Here is a 12,599-nt window from a genome sequence, read left to right as displayed (position 1 = left end):
AGCTCTTAGACATTGTCTTGCTTTCCTGTGGGGGAGATTGCCACCTGTAGTTAATGAGATACAGACTTGGCTGGCTGCTGCATTCATCCCATGGAGACCTGCCAGGCTTTGTCACGCTGGGAGGTTTTTCCAGTTCCTTTTTTTGGAGAAGGATAGAGGAGGCACCATTCTCAGCCTTGCTCCAGGAGAACTGAGATGGTACTGAGCAGGGGAAGAGGCTGCCCAATCTCTAAAGGCAATTTAAATGCTGGTGATGTAGCTCCAGGGAGGCAACACCCAAGTAATGCAGTATTTTGGGGTGGGGTGGGAGGAATGTTGCCATACCATGGTCGTGGGAAGTGTTCAGCTCCTGAGTGCTTCATCTACTTCAGGCTCAGGGACTGCACAATGGGTCCTGAGGACGTGACCAGGCTGTGCCAGGTCCTGGCTGAATGTACCCAGCTGACAGAAATTGAGTAAGTGCTGTGCACTCAGCAACCCTGTTTGTCTGTCTGTCTGTCTTCCCAGCCCACAGATGCAGAGACAGTAGTCAGGTCAGATATGAATTAGCATCACTCTGCTGTCCTCCGTTGACCTGTACCTACTGCTGAGGAGCAGGTGGAGAAAGCCAGGCTGTGTGTAACAGTGTGCAAGGCATGAGCAAGTGAGATCTCCTTTTCCCCAGGTGGAGCCCAGGGCAGGACAGGGAAACGTCTTCGCCCAGCAGGGCTGCTTTCTCAGACTGCTAGCTGGAAGACAGCATTCAGAGCAGTCCCTGTGCAGCATATGGAACCTCTGAGTTGACCCACCACAGCCTCCTAGAAATGCCCCAAGGCTTCACCCAGAGGTTTAGATAAATCCACACCTTGCACTGTCCTCTCTGTATCAAACAGATTTTGGCCTTTCCTAAGTCTACCAGGTCTGTGTATAAACACCCCAGAAAACATGTGCGCTCAGTCTTCCTCAGTCATATGGCTAGGTGCAGCTATTATTGTCTAGTCTTTGAGATCGTGGCTTGCAATATAGCCAGAGCAAGAGCATCTTGCCCAGTAAGCCATGAACCAAACTCCTGCAGACAGGAGCCTGGTGCCAAGAAAATTAAAAGAGTATTGCTCAGAACAAAAACTGAATAATAGCAGATAGCATGATGCCAGTATTGCATGCAGGAAATACATCAATAGCATAATTTTATAAAGTTACACTTAACAGAGAAGTAAAACTTAAAACTGGAATTTTGATTAGTTATAAAGAAACGCTTCTAGGGATCAGTCTATAAGGACTAAATCTGGCTCAACTTTCAGCACATTTCTGGACATGCCCTTGTCTCAGCATTTGCCCATGGCTCACCCATGCATATGTATATGTGCATGTCTATGTAGATTTTAAGAAATACTTGCAGATTGTTCCAGCATCTCTTGGAACTTCTTTTCTTCCATGTTTTGCAGTCTGTCTGGAAATTCATTGTGTGACAAGTGCATTGAGAGACTACTGACGTTCCTGCCCTATCTCAGTCATCTGAAACTATTGAGGTAATGTTTGGGGTCTCTGCTTTCATTGTTGCCATGAAACATTGATCTGGAAAGTGCTACTATCACAGCGTGTCTTATAAGCAGTAATCAGTCATTGTAGCTTAACAAGCAATGCAAAGAAAACTCTAGCTCCCTCAAACTCTTTCACATCTGTACCTGTTTTGTTTCTAGAACCAAAGCAGCACTAAGCCTTTCTTCTTTAATGACACATAGAGGGGAGAAAAAGGACAGGAGGTGAAATGCCCTCTCCAGGCCCAGCATCCCTGCTAACCCTCATGCAGGTCCCATGGAAGGTCACTTCCAGAATCCATAACAGGTGTAGGACTTGTTGGTGAAGACACAGTAACAACACACAGAGCACCTGTGTGTGGCCAGCACCCCATGGCTCTGCCTCCGCAGGGATCTGGCATCCTGCCCTGCTCGACGCCAAGTATTTCTTAGCAGCACGTCAGCTATTTAGGCTGTGAATTAAGCATCTACCCAGAGGTGCAGTCGGGGCTGGGGCAGCCCACCACTGGGGAAAAAAGCACAGGAGCTTGGTTGTCTCTTGTGAGGTGTTACAGCGTGGAGGAGCTGCCATCTTGGGAGAATGAATTCACTCACTTGGGAGGTTCTTTTCAATGCAGTGTCTCTCCCATCCAGTTGCCTGCCCTTCAGTGTAAACCCTTGGTCTCTGCCCTCTTGTTAATCCAAGGAGATGAAGAAACACTTGCAAAGGGTGATCTAGCACAACTGAGCCAAGGTTTCAGCTGAGAGTTGAAACTCTCCCTGGGGATGTCTTGCCCTCTTTGTTGATATGGAGAGAACCCCAAGCTTCAAGCTTCAGATCCTCACTCAGTGATCTTGAATTAAATGGGATGGATCCAAGCTTCTCCATCTCAGAGTATACATCAGACCCTGTGTATAGGAGCCATATTTCCTGGGAGCTGATTTCATTCTTCTTTCTTTCCACTCCTTTCCAGTATTAGGAAAAATAACTTCTCTCCTTGTTGCACTGTCTTACTGGTCGACTCCATCAATCTCTGTGAGCGGATCAGAAGGGTAGAAGTGAGGTAAGACACTGAGGCTGTTTGTAGCCCAGCAGCTCAGCTCTGAAGGGGATACAGAGCTTGTCTTCTTTGAAGAACTTGGTTGAAGGACTGTCTTTGTGTTTGCTACAGGTCAAGTGAAAATGCTTTTTTGCATTTTGGAACAAGCATAGAAAGTGAAGAGACATCCTGCAGGTACTGACACGGAACACTTAATTATACATTCACTTATTTTGACTAGGCTTGGAACACTAGTGCAAGTAGCCAAACCTTGTAGTTGTATGAAGATATGCGGGCTGGTAATCAAAGAGCAGGGCGAGTAACCAAGGCTCTGGGGCTCAATTCAGCTGCCTAAATGCAAGTACCATTTAAGATGCTTAGGGATAGCAGAGGCCCATACCTTGAGTGGCAATTGGACTATGCCTGGTTGTCATGAATGGCATCAGATCCCACTGCACAGGCAACTGAATTGAGCTCTGTTTGTCACGTTTTCCTCATGTTGCTCAAATTCTGGGTGATCAGCTCCAGGTGAGCATCTGTGTGATATGTACGTGTAGTGCATCTGCAGCTTCTATAGGAGTGATGGGTGCTTGCTGTCCTTGTAAAGAAGCCTGTAACATGCCTCCAGTTAGCCACCTGGACAATAAAAGGTCTGTTTCCGACCTATAACATTGGGTTGATCATTGCTAACTTCACGGAGGTGTTGTGAGAAACATCTAATACTGGCAAAGGTAAGGATATTCATCTTAGCAGAGGGGTCAGGCATTCAGCATCAAAGACCCAAATGTTGCACAGAGACCAGTGTAAAAAAGAAGCTGGTAATGGGTGTCTTTCAGTGCTCGTGCTGAGCATGGTTGCTGGATGTGCTTTGACTCTCTTGTTGTCTTTTACACAGACTGACTGACTGTGCCATCGGTCCAGGGCAGATAGATGAGCTGTGCAGAGTCCTGGAGCAGCATGGGTGGCTGGCAGAAGTAGAGTAAGTGGAGCTTGTGTTGTTCCTGTGACCTTGAGCAGGAGTTGCTGAGGGAGAGCTGAGTCAGTGTGGTTCAGCATTGCCCTAGGTTTCTCGGCCTGTCTGTGCATGCTGGTGTGCTGTCAAAAAATATATAGAAGCAGAAGATAATTACTAATCACACAGCTCCTCTGTGTGTATTTGAGAGGGCTTGAGCTTGCATGGGACAGCATCCTTGGGCTTTTTACTCAGTGACTGTTTTGCTGTATTTCATGCTGTATTTCATGCTGTGGCTTCATCTGTTTTGTAGGGCAGCAGCTTCTATTAGTCAGAACTGTAATGGCTGAGCTGGGATTTAAGCCCAGGAAGTTTGTCTTTTTCCTTGGAAGCTTCTTAGAGGAGCACTACTGCTTAAAAGGCTGAGTTTCAGTTTGTCACCTTGTTCTTCTGCCTTTCAGTCTCTCTAGGAATCAGCTGGGAGATGAAGGCCTGAGGTGCCTCTTGGACCGCTTGCATCAGGCACCCGTTACCTGTTCCCTCAAGTAAGAAAACGCACTGTGAATCTGCATGTTCAGGGAATTTCTTGAGCCCTTTCTAGAGCGGGAGGCCCCAAGGGAGCAGGAGGTGCCTAGCAGAAAGGTCTCTGTGGGATCCCTCATGGTGCTGGTTGGCATGCCTCTTAGCCAGTCCTGCTGGAGAAGCCAAGGTCAGAGTGAGCTATGGCTGTGACTCAGGGTCTGTCTGATCCAAAGCCTGCTGAAGTCAGTCAGTCTTTCTCTTGGCATCAGTGGGAGTTAATGTGGTCCTGAGCGGGGTAGCATGACAGAGGTTGATCTAATCCCTTGAGTTTTCCGTTCATCACCTCTCTGTGAGCATTATCCTCTGAATAACTCAGGGCACAGAGGCCTTGTGAGCTTAGCTGTGCCCTACTCTGGCCTCTCTTTGTCCTTCTCTGATGGGAGAAGAGTCTGCGCAGGCTGCAGACTGCCTCTGTAGTGCCAGTCAGGCAAGTTGGAAGTTGGCTTTATCACCTAAGCTGTCGGTACTGTGTCTTGGAGGGGTTTGGCACATTTATCTCTGGCAGGAAGGGACTTGTACTCCACAAACTGCTCTGTCTTCAGTGCCAACTTGAATTTAGCTTCTGTGGCCAAGGAGCTTGGAGACAACCCCCTTAACATCTGAAGAACTTTCCTATTCTTTCCTATTCTCTTCTTTGCAGTCTCAGCCATAACAGGATTTCTCAGGATGGAGTTCTGGATCTCATAAATGTCTTTGCCACATCTGGAAATATCATTGAAGTTCAAGTCAGGTGTGTGTTTCTTGTTACTAAATCCTGACTCTTCTCTGTGTGTTTTCCTCTTAGTTATCCTATAGTTTGTGCATAGGATAGATATATCCTATATAAGATAGATATATCTATCTTATAGATAAGAGCGACAAGGGCCACACTGTCAACTAACTTCATGTATATTTGTGCATGCAAAGCTTTTGTTTATGTCCGTTTCTCCTGACCAAGCATAGCTGGGTTGGGTAGCTGCATCTTTGCTGTGCTGTGCTGCTCTGTGCGTTTTGATGTACCCTTAAATTCTGACCACTGGGGAAATAGTCCCTTTCCCTCTATATCCTACACTCACATGTCTTCTTTGTGCAGTTTGTGCTCCAAAGCAACTTTAATCATCAAGCTGACAAGCAGAGATGACCCGAGAAAGATTTTGAGGTAACAGTACAGATATTTTTTGTGATTTCTTTGACAAAGGTGGTATCTTTTCTAGGGAGAAGGCAGACAAAACCTCTTTTCACCTCCTAGCTCCTGGCACAGTGATATTTTGCAGTAATAGATGGTACCTTTCTGTTGATTCACCTTATGGGAAGAACTTTTTCACATCACCGAAAATCCCACATCCCCTTATCTTACAGCTTCCCTGCTGACTGTTCTTCACCGCTGCAGTCTGCTGAAGGTGTCGCACTGCCTTGTCTGCCTTCATAGTTCTTATTCAATCATAGTCACGTTGGTTTTATCTGAACCGGTTAATACCTGAATGCTTCCAGCTGTATATTGGGGTGAGACCCAGCCATATATTGCCCCACTCCACTACATGCTTTAGTTTTCCTGGTGAAGAAAGAAAGGTGTTTGCGTCAAAAAAGACCTGGGCTATGCTCTGGGTAGGTCCGTTCTCTGGTTGATCAGATGACCAGGACCTTAGAGTGTATCATGGCAGGTACCTGCTTGGTGTCACCATGGTCCCTGTGGAGTCAGTCACAGGTGGGTGCTATGAAAAGCTGTAGCATTACCACAGGAAACCCGTTACGGAGGCCTGCATGAGAACGTGTCAAGAGATGCTTTTAAAGCATTACCAGAATGTCCTTTGGGAGCCCTGCAAAACATTTAAGGTTTTGGTACCATCCTTCTTTCTCTACGAGGAAAGGCTGCGAGGCCTGAGATTTCTGGGTCAGAAAGCCTGACTGTTCATAAGAAACTGAGACTATTCTCTTTTGCATCCTTTCAGACTCACAGAGTGCAACTTTCAGCCAGAGCACTTGGAAAAGCTATGCTTCGTCCTGGAAAAGTGCTCCAGTCTGACAGAATATATGTGAGTTAATGACTGATGAAAAACCTGTTTGAACCTATTTGGCTTGGCCTGTTTGCAGGCCTTTCTTTATAATGACCTTTGGTTCTAGATCCTCAAAGAACAACATGACAGTGCAAACTGCAGAGACTCTTTTGCATTTACTGAAGAGAAATCTAGGTCCTCTAAAAATCAGGTACAGTGTCACTGTGATGTTCTAGATATTAACCTGGGGCTGGTCTGATAATATAAGATCTCCTTTCATCAAAAGCATCTGTGAGCTGTAGTTCTTCCAAAGACAGGTAGCACTAGTCTGAGAAATTCCCATGGATAACTCAAAGTTGTTGGTATTTCAGCTTTATCTCCTTGATTCATTACTGAGCTTATCCCTCTGGCATCTCAGAGCACTCTGCTGCTTCATATGAAGCTGTGGCTGTAGTCTGTGCTGTCTTTCTAGACCTTTATCTGCCTTATAAAGAGGGATACTAATTCTGTGTGGGCACTTTCCTAACGTGTCCTTAACTAGGCCTCACCAGAGTATTGCACAGTTCGTATAGGTAACAAATTCTTCCCTTCTCCCAAAGCATCCACCTCTACAGGGAAACTGGGCTGCTTCTCATCTTTTTATTCCCAGTTTGTGTCCTGTGTCCTATGTAGACATAACTGTGCTCTGATGAGTGTAGCAGCCTTTCCGTGTATATTAGAGTGCTGAGCACTCAACTGATAGAGGTGGAGATGGATCTGTGCATGAGAATAAAGCAGAGCTGCCTGTATTCTGCTTTACAGTATAGAAGAGCCATGGGTATGTAAAGAAAGTGTCACGAGTCTTCTTGGGCTGGCTGTCCAGGCCTATGGGAACATTACTGAGATCACGTAAGTAGTGCCTCAAGAGCTGGTATCTTTTATATCTTTTCTTTTTGCCTGATTTTTTTAAGGGAACAGGATTGAAGCCAGCACTCATACTTGTTTTTTCTCTTCTCTCTTCTCTGCCTCCAACGCATTTGTAAGCCATTATTAGCCAACTTGAAACGAGTTTGACCCAGAGGTCTTAGAAAGTTTGTGGTCAGAGCCCCTGTGGAAGGGAGCCTCTGTTCCTGGTCTCACCTGGGGGAAAGGTGCCCAGCTATTTAGCCTGTGTGAGAGAATGCATGGAGAATTCATATAGGAGAGCAAGGTCCTCCCAATCTCAGAAAAAGCTTCTGACTGTGCTTGTACCATACTGAACACCAGAGAATAGGTCACAAGGCCATAGGAAGCAGATTCTTGACTTCTCCTGCTCCTGGACTGGCTCATTTAGGATTAGAGGCTGTTTCTAGACCTAGGTTAAACATTGAAAACCTCTTCAGAGATCAGTGATTAGCATTCATGCACAGCATAGTCCTGTCACATCCGGTCCTCCTGATTATTTTTCTGGAAAGTAGCATTTTCTCTCCTCAAGAATACACAGGCTTGTGATGTTCTCTCATCTTTGCCTTCCAGGATATGTAAAGATAAAACCCTCTTCCAATTATGCATAGGGTTCCCACCCTGCCTGAAGAAGGTGGAGGCAGTTGTTAGCAGGTGAGAAAGTCGCTGTTTGTCATTATTCCCTGCTTGTTGTGCAGGTCACCATGGGATCAAAAAAGTCTTAGTAGGGTCTGGAGCTCTGGGCTCCATGTACTCCGTTTCAGAGCACCTCTATACCTCACATGCAGGATTATTCATGTGCATACGTCTTGCAAGCGATCCTCATTCAGGCCCATACTGGACCTGCACAAGGTAAAAAATATGCCTACCTTGCCCTGAGGACCATGGCCACTCACACTTTCGGAGATTCTTAAGACATTCTGGCTTCTGCGTGGACATCCAGGGAAGGAATGGCATTACAGTCTTTTCCCATTGTGTAGCTGACAAAGAAGGCAACTGTGTCCTTGTGTGGCTGGGAAAGGGCTGTGTTTCCCTACACTGGACCATGGGGCAGACAGGACATAGCAGGAGAGCCCAGAGAGGGCACTTGCAGACTCTGATCTATTCCTAAGCCTTGCTCTAAGGAATGCTGCAGTGGGAAGGCTGTGTACAGCTACAAAGACTGCTGGTCAACACTGGCAGTTGTGTGTGTTTGCATTCCACAGACTGAATCTGTACGAGCTGGAAGTCAAGTGTGCTTGTTTCTATGAAAGGGTTCGTGAAAAATGTGCCCAGCTTCAGGAATTGAGGTGAGTTGCCAGGCATCCCAGGTTTTTTTTTGTGGGGAAGGAAGTAGCTTGTCCTTTTGTGTGAAGGGGGAGCACGGGAGATGGCAGTGCAAGGTCCCATTCCCTCCCCTCTGGACTCCCCTTCTGTTTTACTTAGAGTGTTTAGACAGAAAACAGAAATGGCCCGTATACTCAGAGGCTTTCTGGATCATTCTGTGAACGTGTCTGAATCGCTCCTCTGCCCAGATAACCTATGCTCTCTTACCATGACTAGGAGCTTCCAGGGGACTTTCTCAGGTGTCCTGGGACCTTCTTGAGTGTCCCAGCACCCGAGTGCTTTAGCTGTGGGTTGGGTACAGACCTTTTGTCATCAGTGGGTATAGCCCAGACCTGTTGTTCTCTTCTTGCAGATGGTCTCATGTTGAGCTCCATGGTGATGAAGCAGAAATGCTAGTCAATATTCTGCTACCTCTTCCAGAGTTGAAGAAGTTTGGGTATGTCTCTATGCATGATTTCTTTTCTGCTGCTGAATGTGCACAGCTGTGGTCTCTCCCCTGAGCTTTACAGTTAGCTAAACCCTGTGCCTTGCCCTGATCCTCTCTGAAACACTCTTTGTCTGGATGGTGGCCATGAACTCTGTGGTCTGTGCTGAGCCTTATCTAGGTTATGAACTTTGCAGCTCTCTGCAGTTGGTGCAATAGGTGGTTACTGAGGTACCATGTGCATGTCTTGAGGTTTTGGCTAGATACTGATTCTCCTCTCCCCCCTTTCTGAAGTAAAAATAATTTAAGACTGAGACCTTGGCTCTCGTTTACATTATAGGTAATTTTATACTGCCCTACCATGTAAAATAACTTTTTCTGATATGAATATCATTCAGTTGTATTCACAACCCTCTTCAACTGCCTGTAAATGATAAGGGGTATCTTTGCCCAGTGAAATGCTGTGGGCCATGTTTTCTGCTGGGGTTGGCTGCCTTAGACAGAGGCTGTGTTACCTGGTACATGTATGCATCCTGCATTTCCAAGATCTCTCTGAACTACCTAGACCTTGTAGTCCTGTGCATGGGTGGTGTGGAAGTCTCCCGAAACCCACTGGATCCTGATTTCTCTGCTAGATGGAGGTTGGAACAGGGGCACCTTGCCTCTCAGTGAGGAAGCGAACTCTCCTCTTCCTAAGTGGGCTGAGACTTGACCTTCTTGTTTGATCCTTGCTGTTTTCCAGGCTGACCTCTAGCAGTATTATGCCAACTGGAATTGATTACTTGATCACTGGCTTGCAGAAGTGCCAGGCTATTGAAGAGCTTAAGTAAGTGTGTTGTCACCAGGCTGTCCAGAGTCTGCCGGGTCTTTCTAGATGCTTTAGTTAAACTGCACCCTCGTTTCTGCATGTATTGTGGGCAGATGGACAGATGGGTGCATTTCCTGATGGCTGGTGGACTTCATATATGGAAGAAGCAACACTTCCTTTTTATTTGCAATGAGGGAGGGGTGGGAGAGACTGAGATCAATGGTCTGTGGCAGGGAATGTCCAATGGGGGAATCAGGTACTTTGGTAGCTGGTATTTGAATGCATCACATCCCAGCTGGGAGGCAGTGATTCCAGTACAGTAATTCCAGAGCCAGTATTTTCGTCCCAAAGGGTGATCTGGTGGCCTGCGCAATGAGGTGGCTTTTCCAGGCAGCTTAACATACCTTCTGAAGTGCAACTGGACTGTGTATTCCACTGACTTGAGAGCTTTGCCATCTGTATTGCAGTCACAGTGGCATCCTGCCACAGAAGGGGCTGGGCAGCCTGAGGCCAATAGCAGTTCTTGCTGCAGAGATCTGGGATTCTTGGTGCTTTATTGGGATCCAAAAGCATCCAGTAGAATTACTTTAGAAAGCAAAGCTGAAAACTATTCACAGGGATTAAAATACACTCCCACTTCTCTTCTGCCCTTGTTCTTCACTCCTCTGCTCTGGTTGCTCATGCAACTGCGCTTGCACCCTGCCTTGATCCATGGGTAGTTAGTTGTTCCTGTGTTCCTTTGTCTTTTAGCCTAGGCCACATGAGACTCAGCGATGCTACCATTCCTAAGCTTGTGCTGGGACTCCGTGAAATGCCATCTCTGAAAAGGCTTCTGTAAGTATGTAACTGCAACTCACCTATAGCCTGGCTTGTAATTTTGAATAACGCTAGCTTAACATCCATTTTTTGTGGGGCTCTCATTTCCAGCTTGAACCATAACAGTATTGGTAATGAAGGCTGCTCCAGCCTTGCAGAAACCTTGAGGAAAATGCACTACTTGGAGGAAATAAAGTAAGTTCCTCGTTTCTTGCAGACTCCTATTAGTGGAGAGGTAAGAACGAGTGCTGACGTTTGGGGAGATCCAGGTGTGCTTAGGCACAGTGTTGTTGCAAAAGCAGAGAGGTTGCAAAATGTTCTTCTATGAGGTATCTTAGGTTAGAAGAAATGAGAGGTTGATGTTCAGAAGGGGAGAGTTTAGTGTAATCCCCCTTCACTGCAGTCACATGTGTTAAATGAAGCCTCCAGATTTAAATCTTCCCTGGAATCTCCTGGATCCAGAACAGAGCTCAAGGCCCCCTTTTCTCCTGGGATAGCCTTGAACCCAGCACTTCCCTGCTTTGGAAAGATCTGAATCTAGATCCAGTCCCAGCCTAGCTCTGCCTTTTTGCCTTCCTCTCTAGCCATGTCCTGTCCCTTCTCCACCCTGGGCCATAGTAGTATGGAACACAATAACCATACCTGGCTTGGGATTCTGGCTGAAGTCATTTCCCATCAGTTAATAAGATCCTGTAGTGATTTTGGTTGCTATTTGTGATTTTTTTCATGCCCCATTAGCACCTGTTAGTTTTTCATGGGACAGTTACGAGAAGTAGCTCTTTGATGCTGCTGTCAAGGTCAGAGGTGAACTTTGTGTCATCTAGCAGATGGGAAATGTTTAATACGATATCGTGCTTTGTCTGACCCTTAGCATTTTCCTTTACAACACAGCCTTTTTTCCCCCTCTTTAAAGTTTAAGCCACAACAAGATTGGCGATCGAGGCCTGATAAATATAGCTGCTGTCCTGCTGGAAATGCCAAACCTGAAAAGAATCAAGTGAGTCACTTTGTTTTGTTTGGACTGATTTTGGTTACAGCCACAGTTGGTGGGAAAGCCTATGTCGGAAGCTCTGTGCTGCCTTCATTTATGCAATGTTCCAACTCCTTCCAGGGTTTTCGGTCTCTTGGAAGACCTCATAAAAAATCTACAAAGCCAATGGAAGGTCTTTCCTCCCCTGTCCTCCCTATATACAGCTGGGCCTGACACCTACTTTTTGGGCTGGTGTAGCAAACTTTATGAGAGTGATGGTTACAGTCTTTTTCTCAGGCAGTTGTCCCCGGAGACAGCGGTATGCACTTGCCTGCTTTCACTAGCTTTTTGAACAGAGATACTGCTAGCTGAGTTGTGCCTTGGAAAAAAAACTTGCAGGCTTGTGGGAAGTCATACCAGTCAAGGTATTTTCTCAGAGATTCAGATTCAAGCTGTCCCTTCTCTGAGGGAACAGAAATTAGGGCATCCAGGCTGTTTGTTAGGCTCAGATCTGGGGTGTCTCTCTTTTAATTTTTTGAAATTAAAAAAAACCCTGGAAACTCACAGGATCACAGAATCACAGAATGGCCAAGGTTGGAAGGGACCTCTGGCGATCATCTAGTCCAACCCCACTGCTCAAGCAGGGTCCTCTAGAGCACATTGCCCAGGATCACGTCCAGGCGGGTTTTGAATATCTCCAGGGAAGGAGACTCCACTACCTCTCTGGGCAACCTGTTCCAGTGCTCAGACACCCTCACAGGAAAGAAGTTTGTCCTCATGTTCAGACGGAACCCCCTGTGTTTCAGTTTGTGCCCGTTGCCTCTTGTCCTGTCACTGGGCACCACGGAGAAGAGTCTGGCCCCATCCTCTTGACACCCTCCCTTCAGATACTTGTACACGTTGATGAGATCGCCTCTCAGGCTTCCCTTCTCCAGGCTCAACAGGCCCAGCTCTCGCAGCCTTTCTTCACAGGAGAGATGCTCCAGTCCCCTCATCCTCTTTGCAGCCCTCCGCTGGACTCTCTCCAGGAGTGCCATGTCTCTCTCATACTGGGGAGCCGAGAACTGGACACAGTACTCCAGGGGAGGCCTCCCCAGGGCTGAGGAGAGGGGCAGGATCACCTCCCTTGAGGTGATCCATCTCACCAGCTCCTTGAACAAGATAAGGATTTTCCCAGTTCTGTCTGAGAGAGAAAAAACTGCTCCAGTTTCATTTTCCCAAGGCATTTTCCCGAGACCTATGTCAGTGCTGGACACACCATTGCAGCCTTGTGTAGCCCATCATTACACTG

The 12,599-nt window shown here is 46.7% G+C and overlaps 1 protein-coding gene across 8 annotated transcripts in view; it reads left to right on the top strand.

Annotated features, from left to right (window-relative positions):
• Positions 1–12,599, top strand: part of NLRC5 (NLR family CARD domain containing 5) — a 56,926-nt gene that overhangs the window by 33,293 nt on the left and 11,034 nt on the right. For 6 of the 8 annotated variants that reach the window (XR_011143201.1, XM_068955700.1, XM_009672424.2 and 3 more), the window contains 18 exons: positions 372–455; positions 1,425–1,508; positions 2,471–2,560; positions 2,669–2,731; positions 3,432–3,515; positions 3,950–4,033; positions 4,711–4,800; positions 5,143–5,208; positions 5,999–6,082; positions 6,171–6,254; positions 6,845–6,931; positions 7,538–7,618; positions 8,170–8,253; positions 8,643–8,726; positions 9,457–9,540; positions 10,273–10,356; positions 10,450–10,533; positions 11,252–11,335. Coding sequence is in view for 7 of the 8 variants with exons in the window: in XM_068955700.1 (XP_068811801.1) it covers positions 372–455; positions 1,425–1,508; positions 2,471–2,560; positions 2,669–2,731; positions 3,432–3,515; positions 3,950–4,033; positions 4,711–4,800; positions 5,143–5,208; positions 5,999–6,082; positions 6,171–6,254; positions 6,845–6,931; positions 7,538–7,618; positions 8,170–8,253; positions 8,643–8,726; positions 9,457–9,540; positions 10,273–10,356; positions 10,450–10,533; positions 11,252–11,335 (1,485 nt within the window). In the remaining variant the exon portion in view is untranslated. The other 2 variants (XM_068955699.1, XM_068955702.1) reach the window with 2 other exon arrangements.

The sequence above is a fragment of the Struthio camelus genome, chromosome 10 (genome assembly GCF_040807025.1).
Source record: "Struthio camelus isolate bStrCam1 chromosome 10, bStrCam1.hap1, whole genome shotgun sequence".
Lineage (NCBI taxonomy): Eukaryota > Metazoa > Chordata > Aves > Struthioniformes > Struthionidae > Struthio > Struthio camelus.
The sequence above is the reverse complement of the archived record's forward strand: the minus strand, read 5'-3'. Positions and strand labels throughout refer to the sequence as shown.